The sequence below is a fragment of the Lissotriton helveticus genome, chromosome 8 (genome assembly GCF_964261635.1).
Source record: "Lissotriton helveticus chromosome 8, aLisHel1.1, whole genome shotgun sequence".
NCBI lineage: Eukaryota > Metazoa > Chordata > Amphibia > Caudata > Salamandridae > Lissotriton > Lissotriton helveticus.
In genome coordinates, this window is record NC_136069.1 from 156,053,074 (window position 1) to 156,073,769 (window position 20,696).

At 42.3% G+C, this 20,696-nt stretch overlaps 1 protein-coding gene across 3 annotated transcripts in view; it reads right to left on the reverse strand.

Moving 5' to 3' along the window:
- Window positions 1-20,696, reverse strand: part of ABCG1 (ATP binding cassette subfamily G member 1) — a 109,126-nt gene that overhangs the window by 25,278 nt on the left and 63,152 nt on the right. For all 3 annotated transcript variants that reach the window (XM_078656800.1, XM_078656802.1, XM_078656801.1), the window contains exons 3-7: window positions 10,838-10,955; window positions 8,828-8,960; window positions 7,096-7,146; window positions 4,530-4,675; window positions 423-546 (exon numbers count right to left, since the gene is read on the reverse strand). In XM_078656800.1, coding sequence (XP_078512926.1) covers window positions 423-546; window positions 4,530-4,675; window positions 7,096-7,146; window positions 8,828-8,960; window positions 10,838-10,955 — 572 coding nt within the window. The remainder of the gene's footprint in view (window positions 1-422; window positions 547-4,529; window positions 4,676-7,095; window positions 7,147-8,827; window positions 8,961-10,837; window positions 10,956-20,696) is intronic.

A 20,696-nucleotide genomic window follows, 5' to 3' on the forward strand; every position in this document is an offset into this window, starting at 1 on the left:
TTTCAGACAATCTGATTGACCTCTCTGTGACCAGTAAACTGAACTGAATGCAGAGGCCAGCCAGAAAGGTAGCAGAGTGTTTGTCCAGAATGCATGAACTGCAAATGCCTCATAAGAAAAGCGCTGCTCTCCAGAAGAGTGGGGCACTGTGTGCGGCAGGGATTTCCTGCAAATCACATGTTGAAACAGACCAATTACGCAGCTCAGTGAAAATATTTGCCCATCGAAAATTAGAACTACAATACAGTAATGGAACACTTCTGAGACATTCTTCCTACAGCCCATGCTCTGCTGTTGGTCGTCATGCCCGTTTCATTGTAATGTCTTATAAAAATGTGCGTGATTCCTTGCATGAAGTACATGTTCGCATTTTGTTGTCATTAAACTTTGGACTTTTGAAAAAAAAGTGAACAAATGTTTACCTGGTCAAATAACTCAAACAGCTTGGCGCTGGGCTGGTGGATGGTGCAGATGATATTTCTGCCACCTTGGGCCAGGGCCTTCATCAAGGAAACAACCTGAAAGCACGAGGAACTGTCCAGGCCACTAAAGAGAGACAAACATTGCTCGAGATTACACAGAAATCAACGACAGACTAACAGAAACATCGGCAGCCATCAGATGCATGGTTAAAGCTAAAATGTGGCCTTTATGTCATGCAATTAACAGTAAATAAATGTATACCTGTGCACATAAGAATATGCATATGTTTTGCTAATGATTAATTAATTACAGGCCTGCGCCAGATTCTACTCTCCAATTTAGGATGTTGTGTGCAGTGCCTTTGCCATGAGGCCTGGACTGAAAGCCAATAGCAATCCTAGAACTAGTTTTAGTATCAATCATATAGAGCACCAAGTGAGTTAGACACACCGTTTCCAACTGGGTTAAAGGCAGTCTTCTTTCCCTAAGAGTCCTCTATCAAAATGTGGCTGAATGGTGTTTTTTAGCACACCTTTCTAAATGCATTTGCGAACAACCATGTTTTTTACAGGCAGCTCAGAAGACACACTGGTGGAATATTCCACAACATCACGGTATGGCACAGAAATCAGGATTATTACTTTTTGTTTCAGCATAGTGTGCATTTGTAAAAAAGAAAAGGAAGGAAGCCATAATGAAAATAATCTAAGGCAGAGTCCATGTTGTGGTGCGTTGTGGCTTTCAGGGGATGTGATCACAAGTGCTTTGATGTGCAAAAGAAACTTCCAATCCAAGGAAGATATGTTATAATATTCGGAACCTAACACTGGATGGTGGGTTGCGCACAGCATATAATCAACAACACGGTCAACGAATAGTCTTGGCTTCTCCCTTACTGATACTCTCAGGACTAGGTGAAGTGTGATTGTCTCTGCCTATTCAGAAATAAAAGCAGTTCTTGTGTTCTAGTACACCACAGATTTTCCTGCTGCCCTGTGTTGTCACTACGGCCTTGCATGTCGTGAAACTCCATCTCAGAGCTCAATTTGCATGTCTTATAAATATATTCAAAACCTGGAGAATCAGTGACTCTCACTGAAAGTCTTTTAGTTACTTGCACAATGAGGTAGGGGAGATGGGGGTGACAGGAAGACAAGTATTACATGTGGACCAATACACTGCAAATCACAAGGGTCACCTTTACTGGTGCCATGAGGAAAATAATTGTGTGAAAAATGTACCCTCCCGTCATTTTTACCAAAGAAGGTGAAAATGTTTGACCTTCCACAATAGAAATATGGTGCAGGAAAGTCATCCCTTTTGCCCTGATCACCCCCATTTTCTTTGATTGATGCTGGTGGTTACTGACTCTGAATGTGTCCTGGGTCCTGCTAACCAGTCCCAGGGCCAGTGTTCTGTCCTTTAAAGGTATAATGTAATTGATAGAATTCTAATTGTCCAAGACAACCTACCTGTCAGTCTTTAGTATATGTAGGGCATGTAGGTTTAGAGACCCCAGTGAACTTAATGCACGTAAGAGTACGCTGTTGTGGTGTCTGATGTCACTTTAGAGCCAGACCTGCCTTGCAGGCTTTTTTTTTTAAATAAAACTATGTCCAAATTCTACTTTGGAATTAAAAGTACTTCCAAAGTCAAAAAACTACCTTTTTATTACTTAGGTGCCCCAAGACGAGTGTACACAGTTATAAAAAGCAGGGACAATTTAAGAGATGTTTTATATCACCTAGTAAGGAAAAACAGCCAAAATCGTTTTCCCTATTCCCTATTGTTGTGCTGCTGGCCCCGTAGGGTAACATGTAGATGGATTAATTACATTTAATAAAGTCTATATATGCAATGGAACTAGCTAGCAATACCATGCGTAGTATCAAATTTATAGTCACATTAAACACAACAACTTGACAATGTTTCAATTAATATAACTATAACAGGAAAGTCGTTTTAGAAGTTACTATTCTAATGTTACCTAAAAGAGCCCTGTAGCAGGCTCTCTGACTGGTTAGCCTTTGCCTTTGACGGCCTGAACCAAGTTGCTCCTTCAGCAAGTGGAAAGAGGGCTGGGGCTGCAACAATACAAAAATTTGGTGGGAGGAGATTTGCTCCCTGAAGATGTCAGGGAGAGGAAGGAAGCTGGGGAGATAAGTTGGATTTCACAGTCAGGAGAACATATGTTACAGGACCCAGGCCAGACCCCAATTCCTTGAACCCCAGCCAGATGGGAGCCCCAATCCGATTAGGAGAAGGGCTTGAAGGGTGGTGTAGTCAGTCGTTAGCCACACCTCTAGGTTGGGTTACACAGAGACACACATGCCAAAGAGAGAGTTTCTCCATCTTGATTTTTGGGAGAATAGTGTGTTCTGGGAAAGAAGTGGGCATACTAGAGGGCGTAGTATGCCTCCCTTTCAAACCAAATGGGAATATAGCGTATTCCCTATTGGTTAGGGTGCACCCCTCCCGCAAGCCAAAAAATGAGGTATAAATAAGGCAGCTCTGAGGAGCTTATCAGAACACTGCCTGGAACAAAAGAAGAGGAAGGATTGTCTGCTGGACCCTTGGAAAGCACCACAGAAGTCCTGCACTCTGAAATAATACTGTACCTGCTGCACTCCCAAGGCTCCACAAACAAAGGACGGTGCCTGACTCACAGGAAAACGAATCGACTATATGATCAGCAACAGGTACAACAGAGCTGGAAGAAGTCACCTGCAAAGTCAAAGCAAGGGTTTCCTCAGCTGACCAGTTGCAACCTGATTTTCCTGGACTGCCCAGGAGCATTGTGGGAAACTGAGCTCTTGCCCTCAAGTGGCAATCCAGAGTTTCAAAACCCTTGGCCAATGCTAGAGGACCCTGATTTTCCCCAGAGGAACCAACAAGATCTCCAAAGAAAGAAACTTTCTGCAAAGTGAAACAGAAAAGCTCCAGGAGGATACCAGCTTGACGTCAAGAGTCAAGCCACTGACGTCATGACTCACCAATTGGATTGACCACGCAGGTTCATCCCTCTGAAAAGCTCCAGGTGGAGCCAAACACGAGGTCGAGGGGACACCAAACGACCAACACTTCGAGATTCTCGTCGACGCATAGGACTCAACACCTGTCTTTTCACCAACCTGCTGAGTTGCAGCAGACAGCCATCCTCGACTCAAACTCCAACAAGCCAGAGGACCCGCCGACGAGCCCTGAGTCAACAGCAAAGATCTAAGTAAAATACTAAGGACCTGATTTAGGTTTCGGTGGATGGGATATCCGTCAACGTTGAGCCAAAGTAACCCTTCCGCCGAAACCAAAATCACGCCCATAGTTCGAAGGTAAAACTTTGACCAGAACTTAGCCCACAGCCTAACCGGCCTGAAACTGACATTGTCCCGGTAGTGCACCTCCCCTATTGGTTGAGAGTGGCACTTTAGGCATTGAGGCACAATAAAGAACAATTTTTAATTTAATCTTTAGAAATTCACATCTCCGGTTCCATACCCTGGATTTTCTCATTTGGGTGTCATTTTAAAGATAAAAATATTTTCAATTTTTTATAAATTGGCTTTGGGTTTTTATTGTGTTGTACCTTCACTTACTTACTGTTTTGGTGATATTAAAAGCTTTACACATGCAATCTCCTAAATTAAATCTGACTGCTCGTTTGCCAAGCTATCAAGAAATGAGCAAGAATTAATTTACTGAGACTTAACTGGACCCATTAGCAATTGTGGTATTATTGCTAGCTGATGGTTAATACCCCCACCTATTAATTACTTACTTCCCTACATGTGGCAAAAACAATTTAGGGATAATCCCTTCTCCACTCCTCCACAAAAGAACATTTTACAATATTATGTACTGGGATAGTGACAAAAACATTCTCCTCTCAATCTTCACCTCTCATTTGCAGTCTCCCCTCTGCTCTATCCTTGGTGCTTTGTGTGTGCAAGGATAATGAATCACTGTTGAAAAAACTACTGTGCAGAGACTTGCTACACTATGTATATGCATTGTACCTTTCCTATGTCCTACACAGTGTATAGACATTGTACCTGTGCTTTGGGAAGCTTTGATGTTGGGCTGAATTTCAGGTTGTCCTTCTGACTTACCTTGTAGGTTCATCAAAGAACATCACTGGGGGGTTGTTCACCAGCTCTAGTGCGATGGCGAGGCGCTTCCTCTGCCCCCCGGACAGACACACAGTCCTCGTGCTGGCACAAGAAAGCAATCCCAATGCGGTCAGAATCTCCTTTACCTGAGATAGAAGCGATGGGAGAGTTAAATGAATGTAGTTACGCCTAACCTTCTGAAAGCAGTTCACTAAGCGGTGGCACCAAAAATAGTCTTGTGAATCACTCGCCCCTCTTTCAGAGCTGGCATGTGAGTAGCATTAAAAGAATTTCATATACACTGGAAGCCTATAAACCACTGAGAGATCATGCCTGAATCCTAAGCCCTCCATTAACAGGCATTGGAAGATAAATAAAAAATATAAAGGTAATAAAAATAAAACACGTGGCAGAACAAGGTGACGTGTTTATGTTTGAAAAGAATTAAAATAAGAAATACCCCATCACGAAAATTCATAAATTAAACTAAAGCAGAATTTAAAGTAGAGATTGGCCCACTAGACAGAGAACTGATATACATGTGTTCAAGCAAAATCCTATCACTCACAGTAAAGTGGACTGGCACATGACATATGCTGCGTTGGGTGAAAGTAAATGTAAGTGACACTTGAACAGAAGAATGAATGAAGAGGGTTAGCAGAAGGTCTGTCTGTGTGTGTGTGTGTGTGTGCACGCGTGCGTGTGTTTGCACATGTGTGTGTGTGTGCGTGAGGGAGAGGCAGAGTGTGTGTGTGAGTGAGAAAGAGTATGTGTGTGTATGTGTGCTTTTATGATGAATGTGAATAGCAGGCTGATGAGACACAAAGCTGTCTCTTTAGCAGACCTAAAGTGAGATTTTCCAGTCAAGCCCCAGCCATAAGGCTACGACTCTATAATCAGAGATGCATGAGATTCTGCAGCACCAAATCACATTCTTAACGTTTCATTTGGCTTCCTTGACAAGTTCAGTTAGCAAACATGTATCTTGTGAAATCATAGCTCAGTCTAATGCTTAGAATTGTGTCAAACAGTGCACGATCATCAGTTTTCTATCCAAAAAAAGAAGAACAATGTTGCTTTTTAGGATATTTCCTAATATTCACTGCTGTGCTATGATACGGTTTTCTGTTCTATCGTTTGCTGTATTGTGCACTGTTGTTGGTTAAATATTATGTTTTGTCCTGCTATGCTTTGCTATGTCATCCTTTGCTATGTTATATGCTATGCTTTAGTTGCTATAATAGGTGCTATTAAGTAACTCCACGTTTATTATGATATTCCATGCCATAATATGCTATGTAATGCTATTCTATCCTGTAGTATGCAAATGCATGTAATGTTATGCTAAAGTAAACTCTTTTATTCCTTTCTGTGCTCTATCAGTCTGTGGTACTCTGTGATATCCTATCCTTCTTTCACTATCATATGACATGTTGTGCAATGCTGTGCTCTACTATAACAGGCAATGCTGTGCTACACTGTGCTACATTATCTTATGATATGTAATGCTGGTTTTGTAAGAGCTAATTAATCTGAAAAGGGTGTCTCAAAGACTATCGATCAAATCGTTCTTTGATTAAAGGAACCAACAAAGTGTTCCTTCATATGTCTTGTGGTTTGACCTGTTGTGATTAATGTTTATATCGAAAATGTACACTCAGGTGTATCACCCCTACGTGTATTATTCATATAAGTACAAACAGAATGAATCAATCTACTATTTTTTTAGACATTTACTTTTTTCACTGCTTGTTGGAATCAAAAACTTTTTACAAGACAACATTATACATGTAGTGATAACATTCACTGACACAAATGACAGGGGACTAAACTTGTGTGACCCAAAAACATTCCATAACATCACTTGTTAGGTATATGAAAAGATGTTGTCCCCTGTAATTTGTGTCTGTGAATGTTATCACTACATGTATAATGTTGCCTTGTTGACCGTTTTGAAAAAAGTGAATTTCTAAAAACGTAGTAGATTCATTCATTCTATTTGGACTTATATGAACAATACACCTAGGCATGATACACGTGACGTGAGTGCACATTTTCGATAAGAAACATTATTCACAACAGGTTAAACCACAGACATATGAAGGAACAATTTGTTGGTTACTTTAATCAAAGAAAGATTTGATCGATGGTCTTGGAGGCACCCTTTTAAGATTAATTATGTACTGATTCCAGCCTCCTAAGCCCATAACTGCATCCCTCCCCTGTATGATATAGGTTCTGTAAGAGCGACATAGCAAAGATGGAGAATGCGTCCTCTGACATTTCAAGAACATTAAGGAGAATCAGTCCATTGACATTTACAGGAACACTAAAAAGTCATCTTAAATGTACATACCAAGCTCCCCATAGCCAAACATGTAGTTTTATAAAGATTGTTTGGTTGGGGGGGATCAACCTCATGACATGTGCAGTCACTGGAACAGGCATTTGGTATTGCTGAAGGAACATTGCACCTGTGATAGACAGTGGGCTGTTTGCACATGCACTACTCTCTGTGTAATATGGCCATTGGGTAAATAGTTACTCACGGATGACTCATACATACCATCTCCTTCTTGCCTTCATTCTTCTCTTGAAGCTTCAAGTTAGCCGACACCTAAACAAGATGATGGAGGTCAACGTCATGGGATGTGGAACAATGTAAGACAGACTTTCAAGAATGTAATACAGCGAAGGGTTCGGTCTTTGGCAAGTCCACAGCAGCGCTATACTACTCTGTAAACGTGTCAAAGGATATACCACAACCACGTTAATCTTTGCTGACCATGGCACACCTGCATGGAAGAGGAAATGACGACAGGCTTACACACATATATGCACATTTAAATACCTACATATCAGGCAGCAACAAAAACAATATTTTATCTCCAGTGGGTTTGGCATCTATGTACTAAATTCTGATTTGTGGACAGTGGGATACTTGCTGTGGCAGAACCACTTGGGTGATGTCAAGTTTTCAGCAAACACTTAATTAATCAGTGTAGTGTTGATTCTGTGGCAACAAGACTAGAAACCAGACTGAGAAAGTGTTATCACTCTGGAGTGGGTGAGGCTCCTGAAATCTGCATACCTCTAAAGGTCCTACGATGCCCTGACAATGAGGTAACAAACTTGACAAATGCTGTGAACCCTCACAGGAAAGTTACCACCCTATCATGCTTCACTAGCTTGCCTCAAACCTTCTTTAGCATATATGGAAGTGCCCACGGTGTCTGTAATTTGAGCTATGATAAAATGCAACATTCAGCCCTTAGACATCTTGGTCCAAAAGGAAGCCATCACAAGTTTATGGAGTTGGCATGCTTCACTACTATCAAATTTCCTAGGGCAGTGTGTTCCAGAGCTTAGCTGCTGCCACAGAGAAGGTTTGCCCTCACATCCACATTTCTTTGAAGGAAAGGGTGAGCTACAGAGTAGGTGCCACAATGCTCTATTATTCTTTAGGTAACTGGTCAGCACAGACAGCCTAACATTAATTTGTGAATGTGACACAAAGAAGAAAATTCCACACTCTCAAATGTTGGAAGATAGCGCATAGCCATTTCTAGTGAGACGTGCTGACAGCTTTTCAATTTCAAGTACATTCTAGCAGCAGTCAAGTACCGGTTGCTGTTTATGAATGGAAGCTTGTGAATGTGACAGCAATGAAGCAGACTCAAGATGACCAGGATTGGCTCTGCAACTGAGCAACTGATTTTACTTAACTGGGTCATGCTTTAAAGGTACCGTATATCCATAATACTCTACCTAGGATCATAGAAGGCTACATCATTATCTGGGTTGACATGAGTGATCACAGCCATTGATCAAGTAAAATGTGTTGCTGCTGGCGCAGTCACTAGCTGCACTTGAAATGCTCACTATTTAAAATGGCAGGGTCTCACAAGCCCCCCGTTGCCCTTTAAATGACAAACGACTTTGATTGGGTTAAAAACAACTGACCTTGAGATATCACAGTCATGTTCTAAACCTACCACATAACATATCATATTAGGACTCGATTGGAGATGCTTTGGTAAGGGAAGGGAAACAACTTGGTGGGCAAGGACGAAAATAAACATGGTACCCCAGATGAGAAGTCATCCAATTAGCTGCCCCTTTTGCACTCCAGATCAAGCATTTCTTGCTTTTCAGCTACTAACTGCATTTGGTACCCTAAGTGTGTGCCTACTCCTGCATTGTCCTAGAACCAACCACAGTCATAAGATTACATGAGAATAAAACACCTCTGGAAACAGAAGCCAGTGCATAATCAGAGCCTAGGGTTGGCCTCTTACCATCATGGCCTCCTGCACGGTGAGGTGTGGGAGCAGCATGTCATCCTGCATGATGTAGCAGGACACCTTCCGGAAAGATCGCAAGTCGCGAGGATGGCCATTGATTAAGACAGATCCCTTCATGCCAGTCTCTCTGAAATGAAATAATCAGACATAAGAAAAGAAAATATAATATTTACAGAAAAAGCAAGCATTAGCAAAGCCAATAAGCCTCACTATTTCTAAAGAAGCAATGGCATTCACATTTTCATGTACTTGAAAAGCTGGAATCGCCACTTTTGTGGTGATTGCAGGGGCGGTCGTTCCTAGCGGTCCTTGAGTTAAACATAGGTGTATGCCATAGCAGACTGCAGGAATGTATGGCATTGTTATAGATTCCATAGGGATAATTTGCCTTTTTCACAAAATCTCCACCTCTGAGTAAGTATACAATATATGCATTGCTTAGTGTGGATGTAGTGGAAGTGTGGTTGGCATGGTAGGTTAGGTATGATGGGTACGTTAGGTATCGTATGGATGTACAGCAGGTAGGTAGGTATGGTATGCAGGGTATGGAATATTAGATACTTTAGACATTCAAACTATGGCAGGAATGGTATGAAAGCACTGTACTTTTGTTAGGCAGATAAGGAGGCACACAGGTATGATAGGTTAGGCATGGTTTGAGGGTATGATTGATAAGGAATGTATGGTAAACTAGCTATAGTAGGTATTCTAGATAGAATAAAGTAGGATAAGTATGGTAGGTATGGTGGGCAAGCGTGGTGGTTGTGGTAGGTAAGTACAGGTAGTTGGTGGGTCGGTAGAGTTGGTAGGTTTGGTAGTTATAGAAGATAGGTCTGTAGGTTAGGGATGATAGATTAGGTATAGTAGGTATGGAAGTTTTGGTAAGATAGGTGTTGTGCGTAATTAAACTCAGTTGAGAAGGGTAGGTAGGTATGACAGGTTAGGTATGGTAGGTAGATATGGTAGATCGGTTAGGTATTTAGGTTAAGTATAACAGATTGGTATGGTAAGTTAGTGTTGTTGGTTAGGAATGACAGGTTAGGTATGGTAGGTAGATATGGTAGATCGGTTAGGTATTTAGGTTAGGTGTGACAGATTGGTATGGTAGAGAGATATGGTAGATTGGTTAAGCATTTAGGTCAAGTATAACAGGTTGGTTGGTATGGTAAGTTAGTGATGTAAGTTAGGTATGACAGGTAGATTTGATAGGTTTGGTAGTTTAGGTGCAGTAGATGTGATATGCAAGACACAGTTGATAGGTGCGTTTCGTTAAGTATAATAGGTCAGATATGGTATGGTAAATGAGATATGGTAGGGTATAATTGCATTTTTGTCTACTTAAAAGTTTGCTCTATTAAATCATTTTCTAGATGTCCTGCTTACAACCCGTGGAACTCTTTATACGACGCACAATCATGTAGTGTCTTTAATAAAGCCCTCTTTTCTCATATTGGTGATCAGTTTATGTGTATGTAGGTGTATTTCCCTTCATAATAATAATGAATAATAATAATACGAGAGATATTAAAAGGATCAGATTGTATTAGGAGAGTTACACATACCCTCAAAGAAGAGAGTTTTGGAATGAAGACAAAAGATGGAGGAACATTTGGTTGGATGAGGCGAACTGACATAAACATCAAAATGATTCACAATAAATACATTTTCACAAAAGGCCAGCATATTTAATGCTCTGTAAAGTCTGTGTCTGCGCATATTTATACTGTGCACACAAAAAATATATAACTCCAACATATTATCCTGATTGCAAACTAAAACTATTGCCCACGCAGATTGGCACTGGGACTTTTATATCACTTCTTAAGCCTCACAACAGAAATCAGAACACATCAGCAGTTACAATGTTGATGTTGTTGCATGTACATTTTATTAAAATAAACTACTTCAAGATGCCATGGCTTTGACAGGCAGCACACTCAAGCAAGACACAATATATTGTCATTCATGTGGCCACGATGAAGGCCCCAGATCTGCTGTCCTGACCTGTAGCCCGCCAGGATGTTCATGAGCGTGGATTTCCCTGCTCCGGAGGGTCCCATGATTGCTACAAGTTCACTGCTGCCAAACCTTCCCGAGATGCCTTTCAGCAAAGTCTTGTATCCTAAAGAAAGCAAAGAAAAGAACATTGTAAACACTGACTTATAGGAACAGTATTATTTACTATCATGTACATTTAGAAACTCCTTTTTTATAGAGTGTGTGTTCTCAATAGCGCTCGTGTTTTTGTAGGCGATGTTAATATGGGAAATATTTAATTTCTTTGATCTAATTCAAACAGCATAGAAACTAGAAAATGAATAGATTCTGTGCATATATGAAAACATTGCACTAAATGACAAGACCGCCAGGGCACCAGGACATCCGGGTGTGAAAATGACACCAGGACAAGTCCATACATGATCCAATTCAACCAATATTTTCTTTTAACCTCTGCATGGGACTTACAATTTAAGATTAAGACCCTGCAATCCTATCCTGAAAAAAGCACCATAATATTATTACAAATTTCAGATGTCTAATAAAATGCTTCCTAAAAAGGGACTGTTACTCCAACAAGCTCCACATATTAAAAATGTGTGTGGATACATCTACCAAACGTTCAAAGGCGCTTTATTGCGCACAGCAGAGTCCCCAAAAAGGTGTTATATTTCATATTCTTCTATTAAATATTCCTTTTATATAAACCAAGTTCACGTTTGTGCGTGGCTTGTTCAAGTAGTGTAATATAAAAAGCAATTTTCCAGCGATAGTAACAAATCAATACTTTTCATCGGCTAGCTAAATTATTTCTTTGAAAGCATATCTGATCGAAGTTCTGTTCATCCATGTGTGTAAATGAGGCTTCAAAACAACCGCGCACCCCATGCACTGCGCTCATTTTGACACGCGTCCTGATCGAGTGATCTTTCGAACAAGGGAGCTTGCAGATACATTACTGTGTTAGCCGAATGGGGGCATCGATTTGTTACTGCCTATGGACAACTGCTGATCACAGAAAAGGCAATGCATACAAGTTATAGCATGAGCCTTGCGGTGGATACGCACTGCAGATTTATCCTGACGGGGACATATTATGCGCTATTGGGCAGTGGCGGCTCCTCCACAAAGGTGGAGGAGTGACGCCACACTACTATTTGAGCAGTGCAAAAATAAAAATAAAATGGTAATAACAATACGTTATTATCATATTCTTTTTCTGTGCGGACTGGAGCCAGGTTGGGTGAGGCTGAGCTCACCAGAGCAAAGTGAGGGGTGGTTTGCACTCCCTAAGTGCGCATGGCTGTTTGGTCGGCCCGCTTGGGCCGGACAAACAGTCCTGTGCACTTAGCATGTTCTCCACCTGGCTGTGATGCTCAGTCCGATAGAGAACATGCCCAGGCTCCCAGGCACTGCCTGAAAAGTCAAACAGGCCGCTCAGACCAATCACGATGCTGCTCATGCAGCGTCGTGATTAGCTGGGAGAATCTGCTCCTGGCACTGCCAGCGCAGACGAAGATGACGGAAGAGAGGTGTGCAGAGGCAAAGGAGAGGTACTTTTTTTTTTAATCCATTGCCCCCTCTTCAAAACCCCTGTTACAAGGCAGCCGTCACTGCTACTGGGATGAAGCAAGTGACCCTCACTACTACCCTGACCTCAAAACATCTGGCAAGCTGCTCAAGCAGGAATACGACCATGTGGGTATTTTCAGATGGAATGAGGAATGGGATCAGACAATGCTAAGTTAAGGGAGTGCTTGGGCCAGTCCATCTTCAAAACAAGGGGAGCATTCACAAACCTGCAACTTTTTGGGTCCTATTCAATCACTCACAGTTAAGTTTCCACCCTCAAGATGCAGGCGGCTGTGTCCCGGCAAGGACTGGTGTGAGTGCATTTCAAGAGTGGGAATACATAGGGAACACCCCCAAAACTGATGGTGGAGTGGGGAGAAATATTGCGGCATGGCAATCTCCCACGATGAGAAGCAAAAAAGGTCAGATGCCAAAAGCAGTACTTCAGTTTATTCATGCAACACTGTACATCTATAACAATGCTGTATGTGCAAATATATATGCATTTTCGCAGTCAAAAAAATCTACAGGTGCGGTAGATTCCCTCGAGTACTTCTGTAATGCTTGTTAACTCTAAAAAAGGCAGATATTTGGTTTCAAGTAAAAGTAGCTCGGCAGAAGCAAAGTTCCAACTGTTTCCTCTGTTTTAAGAATTTGGACCTTTACTGGCATCCATTTTGAGGGAGAATGGCCATTCCTTTTCATTTCAGCAAGACTTTGAACTATTGCCTTGATTTCACTGAGATTTGCTGTTAAAATCCAGTTCAGGGAAATTACTCGCTAAGCAACAAAACGTTCTCGAGCTCAAGTCCGCTGTTGGAGCTTTAAGCACCAAACTTGTCCGCCACTTTAGCACAACAGGAACTTCATTGACCTAGACCATCTGCTGGAGGCACGCAGCATCCTTTGTACTCCTATTGCACATGAATGCTAGATTTTCTAGTTGTGAGAAGCATCAATCTACATAAAGGCTGCCTGGAAAGGAAACTTGAAAGGAGAATAACCCTTACCTGGTTCTACAATTTAAGACAGTGAATCCACATCTCCTGGTTGCCAATTGTGTGTAAAAGCTCTCTGTGGATAAGGAAAGAAAAGAAGTGCTCCACAGAGTTGTCAGCGGTCAGCTGTGCAACTGGGGCTGATGTCAGTCCTTGCTGGAGGAGCTTTATTGTTATTGTTATTGTTAATTGAGATTTATATAGCGCTAAATCACCGACAGGTCTCTTAGCGCTCGGGAGGGGGGAGTGGCTGACTGCATAGACAGTAGTTGGGTCAGATATGAGAGAGGGTTAAGCTGTGCTTAATGCTTCCCTAAACAAGATAGTTTTGAGTAGTTTCCGAAAGTGGAGCAGGTTAGGGTCTTTACGGAGATGGTCAGGTAACTTGTTCCAGAGCTGGGGGAAAAGTACTGAGAAGGCTCTCCCCCCTTTTGAGGAGAGTTTGTACCGAGGACAGGACAAGAGGTGTGCCTCGGAGGATCGCAATGAGCGTCCCGGAGTGTAAACCTCAAGGCGTTTTTTTATGTAGGTAGGAGCTAGGCCATATATAGCTTGTGGGAGATGCAGAGGCTCTTAAATTTCGCTCTTTGTTTTATAGGGAGCCAGTGCAATTTGCGTAGCAGCGGGGTGGCATGAGATCTTCTAGGAAGTCTAAAGATCAACCTAGCTGCATCATTTAGAACTACCTATAGTCTGTTTGCCAGTATCTGGGGAAGACCAAGGAATAGGGCATTACCGTAATCTAACCTCGAGATAATGGTAGCTGAAACGATCGTGAGAAGTGTGGAGGTAGAGAGAAGGGGGACCAGTTGGGGAGTTGTCTAATTAGTCCCGTACAGGTACCAACCACGGAAGAGATTTGGTTGGCCATTGAAAGTTCGACATCAATTTTTATGCCAAGGCTCTTTACAGCTGGCCTAGGTCTGGGGGTGGGACCTAGTTCTTGGGGCCAGAACTATAATTGCCTTGAATCTCTTTGAAGCACTTAGAACCCTGCCTGCTGAGAGAGGGAAAGAGCCTGATACCCATCCAGTAGGAAAGACAGTCCAGGTAGGAGCAAGTTGCGCTGCACCGAGAACAGGGGGCTGCATGAGAGCAATCTGATGGACCGGTGCGTCAGAGGGCTTTCAGACTCTCGGTAATTGTTCCAGGTGGGAATCAAAACTCTGCGGCAGTGTCATCTCTGACACCTAATCGGGATTGTGACTACTAGTTGTGATCAGCCTGTGCAAACCACAACATCTCAAGGTGTAATCACATATTTATGACAGCAGCTGCCAAATCTGTGATTGGCCTGTGCAAAGTGGCAACTGCCTAAGCCGCGATCCTGTGATCAGCCCATGCCTGCTGCAACTCCCAAAGTTGTGCCTGGCCCGTGCGGGACTAAGTCAACTTACTTCATGATCAGCCATGTGGGGCTGCATCTGCCAAGTGTCGCCAGGTTGAGTCAGGAACTTTGGCCAGGGCCTGCCAGCAGTGGGATGGGCCCATTGGCGGATCACGGAACACTTACCGTCAGTCTATTCTGGACTGTACACATCAGGACTGCCGCCTCCTACCCCAGAGCAGGCGCACTGCTGAATGCGGATGTAGAGCCCAAGGTGGGAGAAGTTTAAGGTTGCGCCCAAGGGGACGGAGGCCAAACAGTGAGGACAGATCCCACTTTAAGTGTGGTAAGAGTCTAAATTAGGCTGAGTAAGCATACTGTTTTGGGGTGATTAACCTGCACCTGAGCCAGATTCACACTACTCCTTTTAAACTCGGACAACTTGCTAGGAACCGCCCGGAAACACCCTAAACCAGCAATGTAGCCGGGAGACAAGAGTATACGCGAGGGAGTAGGGATGGCACATTACCAGCCAGTGGCACTAAGCTGTTTTAGTTAGTAGAATTAAGTAACATTGTGTAATAAAGTACACTTTTGAAAAAAAAAAAGCAGCAGGCTGCGCTTTATGAATTCTTGATTGATAAGCTCGGAGTTTGAACCATCGCTACCACTGAGAGCCAAGTGCAGAGAGAGTCTGCGTTGTACTCGGCCCAGTTTGCGGAGCCAATGTAGGACAGACCCCGAGATATCAGAGACTAATTACCCCAACCTCCTGTTTAGAAGCCCAGTAGCCCCTGCTTGGCCTGTGGACCTATGACCGGGTCTGACAGATATTGGATACATCAGTCTTCCCAGCTTTAGAAAAAAGTCCACCTAGTGCTGAAAAAGACGAGCCCTTTGGCACACCCACCTCTACATATAAGAATCTATGAAAGTCTTTCCAGATTAGACACAGTCCATCTGCACACTAACCTTCCCAGACCATTTCTAAACTAAACATTGAATCTCCTTTACTAATCTGTCACAGTCAAACACCAACACAAATACCATGGCCTTTCAAGTTCCATGAAAAAACATGACACCTTGTTTTGACAATATGCCACAATGCCATGGAAATTATCCCAAGCCAAAGGGAAACATAACACTGCATGGTAAAAACTGTAAGCAGGGGCGATTCCTCCGTTGGAGCGGAGGAGCGTCGCCCCACTTAAAGGTCCCGAGGACCAAGATGAAAATTAAATGGCAGTTCATCATTACCATTTTATTTTTCATCCTGACGTCCTTCCGTCCTGCACGAGCGTCAGGACAGGGATGGGGCCGCTGTTGAATGCCAGGAGCAGGTACTGGGAGGAGGGTGAGTTGTATATGCACTTTTCAAAGTGATCATGTCTTTTTGGCCAGCCGTCTTGCAACGGGCAGCCAGACATGCGCTCTTTGGAACATCTAACTTTCTAACCCAGCCGTCTATAGACAGCTGGGTTAGAGCAACTGCAGGCCTCAGTAGCGCTGCGACAGGCCGCTCTCTCCAATGAGGGCGCTGCTCTCATGCTGATGAGAGCAGGACCCTGATTGGTCAAGGGAGTTTCCTGGTGGCCCGGCTGCAGCACAGAGAGGTCCGGAGCAGCAGGTCCTGTTGTCAGGTAAGTGTTTCTTTTAATATATTTTAAAATTTATATTTGTACACGCAGCCGCTAATTTTGATATTTTATAATTTTACTTGAGCGCCCCCGCGCCCCCTTCCAGTTGAAGCCAGCCGCCACTGAGAATCAGGAGAGAGCCTGAATTAAGTAACATCATTTCGTGTCTTCAAAACGCTCAAGGCCTTTTCGAAGTGCAAATATTTCAAAACTAAAAATCTGTTTCTCGTGAAAGGTGCTTGCCTTCATTGCTGTGTATGTAGGTCAACTCGTTTTGCATCAGATTCGTCTGTATGGAGAAAAGCGGAGAACGAGTGACAATTTTCATCAAATGGATTCAGGGTTTAAGAATAGATGCCCGTCTATTCCACGGTGACATTGTATGGATGTGAAAGCAGCGGAGGTGAAAGGGTATTGTGTGTAGCTCATGAAAGCCTGAAGCACAATTGTATGCAAAATGCCTCATACTAGCAATTCAGAAGAGGATGTAAGTACAGGTTCGAAGTACCAAAATGTTGAAAATAAGGGTTCCGGAACAGTAGCTTTACAAATTAGAATCCATGCACTGTGTGTACCACTGTAGTACAAAGCGGGATTCGTGGGGTGCCATAAAAGAGAAAATTAAAAAACTCACTCGAATAAAAACACTGGATAGGAAGACAATAGAATTTTTATGTCATTATTTTATTCGTGGTGCTGCTGTATTTGGCAAGTAAATGCTAAACAGAATTTGCAGCACAAAGCAGTCTTGGGCGATGGAGAGAGTGGTTACAGTTTTAACTTATTTGCAACATTAATTGCCTTAGCTCAACACTGCCAAAAGCACGAGTTGAGGGCAGGTTTGGGAGAGAATAACACTTTTTTATAAAAAAAAAACATACAGGAAAAGAAGGGAAGTAGAGTAGAGGGAGAGGGAGAGAGGGATACAGAATGCCCCTCGTTAAAAAAAAAAGTATTGACTTTTGCAACAAATTAGGTTTCAGGTACCATTGGAATACAAACTATGATTCGGGTACCACTGGAATACAAACTATGATTCGGGTACCACTGGAATACAAACTATGATTCGGGTACCACTGGAATACAAACTATGATTCGGGTACCACTGGAATACAAACTATGATTCGGGTACCATTGGAATACAATCTAGGATTCAGGTACCATTGGAATGCAAGGATCCAGGTACCATTGGAATACGAAGATATGGGTACCACTGAAATACAAACTAGGATCTAGGTATCGTTGTAATACAAACTATGATTCAGGTACTATTGGAATACAAACTAGGAGTCAGGTATCGTTGGAATACAAACTATGATTCGGGTATTATTGGAAAACATAGCAGTATCCAGGTACCATTGGAATTCAAACTATGATTCAGGTACTATTGGACTACAAACTAGGATTCAGGTACCATTAGAATACAAACTTTGATCCAGGTACCATTGGAATACAAACTAGGATTCAGATACCGTTGGAATGCAAACTATGATTTGGGTATATTTGGGAAACATACTAGTATCAAGGTACCATTGGAACATATACTAGGATCCAGGTACCATTGGAATTCAAACTAGGATTCAGGTACCATTAGAATACAAACTAGGATTCAGGTACCATTAGAATACAAACTTTGATTCAGGTACCATTGGAATACAAACTTTGATTCAGGTACCATTGGAATACAAACTAGGATTCAGGTCCTGTTGGACGACAAACTAGGATTCAGGTACCATTAGAATACAAACTTTGATTCAGGTACTATTGGCCTACAAACTAGGATTCAGGTACCATTAGAATACAAACTTTGATTCAGGTACCATTGGAATACAAACTAGGATTCAGGTCCTGTTGGACGACAAACTAGGATTCAGGTACCATTGGAATACAAACTAGGATTCAGGTCCTGTTGGACGACAAACTAGGATTCAGGTACCATTAGAATACAAACTTTGATTCAGGTACTATTGGCCTACAAACTATGATTCAGGTACCATTAGAAGACAAACTTTGATTCAGGTACCATTGGAATACAAACTAGGATTCAGGTCCTGTTGGACGACAAACTAGGATTCAGGTACCATTAGAATACAAACTTTGATTCAGGTACTATTGGCCTACAAACTAGGATTCAGGTACCATTAGAATACAAACTTTGATTCAGGTACCATTGGAATACAAACTAGGATTTGGGTAACGTTTGAAATGCAAACTATGATTTGGATATTATTGGAAAACATACCAGTATCCAGGTACCATTGGAACATATACTAGGATCCAGGTACCATTGGAATTCAAACTAGGATTCAGGAACCATTGGAATACAAACTTTGATCCAGGTGCCATTGGAATACAAACTAGGATTCAGATACCGTTGGAACGCAAACTATGATTTGGGTATATTTGGAAAACATACTAGTATCAAGGTACCATTGGAACACATACTAGGATCCAGGTACCATTGGAATTCAAACTAGGATTCAGGTACCATTAGAATACAAACTTTGATTCAGGTACCATTGGACTACAAACTAGGATTCAGGTACCATTAGAATACAAACTTTGATTCAGGTACCATTGGAATACAAACTAGGATTCAGGTCCTGTTGGACGACAAACTAGGATTCAGGTACCATTAGAATACAAACTTTGATTCAGGTACCATTGGAATACAAACTAGGATTCAGGTCCTGTTGGACGACAAACTAGGATTCAGGTACCATTAGAATACAAACTTTGATTCAGGTACTATTGGCCTACAAACTAGGATTCAGGTACCATTAGAATACAAACTTTGATTCAGGTACCATTGGAATACAAACTAGGATTCGGGTAACGTTTGAAATGCAAACTATGATTTGGATATTATTGGAAAACATACCAGTATCCAGGTACCATTGGAACATATACTAGGATCCAGGTACCATTGGAATTCAAACTAGGATTCAGGTACCATTGGAATACAAACTTTGATTCAGGTACCGTTGGAATGCAAACTATGATTCAGGTATTATCGGACCACATATCGATTCGATTCAAAATCTTTATTCGGATTACCAAAAAATCCATAAAAGATATCAGTATCCAGGTACCCTTGGAACACATATTAGGATCCAGGTACCATTGGAAATCAAACTAGGATTAATGTACTATTGGATTACAAACTACGATTCCGGTCCCATTGGAATACAAACTAGGATCCAGCACTCAGTGGTCTCCAACCTTTTTTTACTATGCAATGCAATCGGTGTCGCCTTTGGGACATTATATGTATTTAGCTATGCAGCACATTAGCCTGGGTGCTGAAACATCTACTGTTCTTTAACATGGAGGGAAAGTAAGCACCAAACTGCGTGACACACCAGGTACTGGAACACAAGGAGAGAAATATCGCCTTTCGGCGGGAAATGGTATAGTACAAAGCTCTGTTTTCAATATAAAACCAGGACCTTCAGTGGTCATATCACTGAAAATATAAGATTTGAAAACATATTATAGTCTACGGGTGCTTGTGGAAGGCAATTTCTATGGGCTGGAAACTAGAGAATGCTAAAGTGTTTCTGGTATTTTACTGACCTCTGCTGGTCGTTTTCTATCAAGACAGTTAAATAGAGGCAGTTAAACAGAAAAAAGTCCCTAAGGGAAAGCAGACAAGTCCTAAGGATGATCTCCAGACCCCACAAAGTACATACACATATAAGTATATACTAAAGTATATACAAGAAGCCTTGGGGGCGTGGCTTAGCGCCGGAGGCGGATGGCGGTCCCGGGGTAGAGCTCCGTCCTTACCGGGGATTCGCGGCGGTTCCAGCCTTCGTTCCTCATCATGGTCGGCAGCAATCGCCACCGGAATGCTTCCTGCACCTCTTAAGCTGTATGCCGATTGCTGAATCACTCGGCTCTGCCTCGCAGCTCCTGTTTTGCTCCGGTCGCGGCTCTGCTTCAGCCGCGACCGCCATTTTGTTTTTTCAGACGGCGCTCGTCTGAGCTACGAACATGTGACGGCGGCAGCCTCCTGACACCGGCATTTAATTGAAAACACCGCAATTCAGCAGGAAACGCTATTACCCTGTTACAGCTTCTACAGGTGATTTCGTTATCATTTTGGAACTGTTTTTTTTCCTCTCACCTGACCTACTGGTTTCTCCTCAGCTTTGGCAGCCATTTTAGACTTTAAACTAAGTCAGCTCCAATTTCACTGCTACCTGATTTTTTCTCATTCTCCATATCTTAACTTCCTTATTTCACCTGGTATTTTGGACTTTTATCTTTACTCCTCCTCCTATTGACTTTGGTGATTCTTTCTACTACCAGAAGTACTCCTTTGGTTC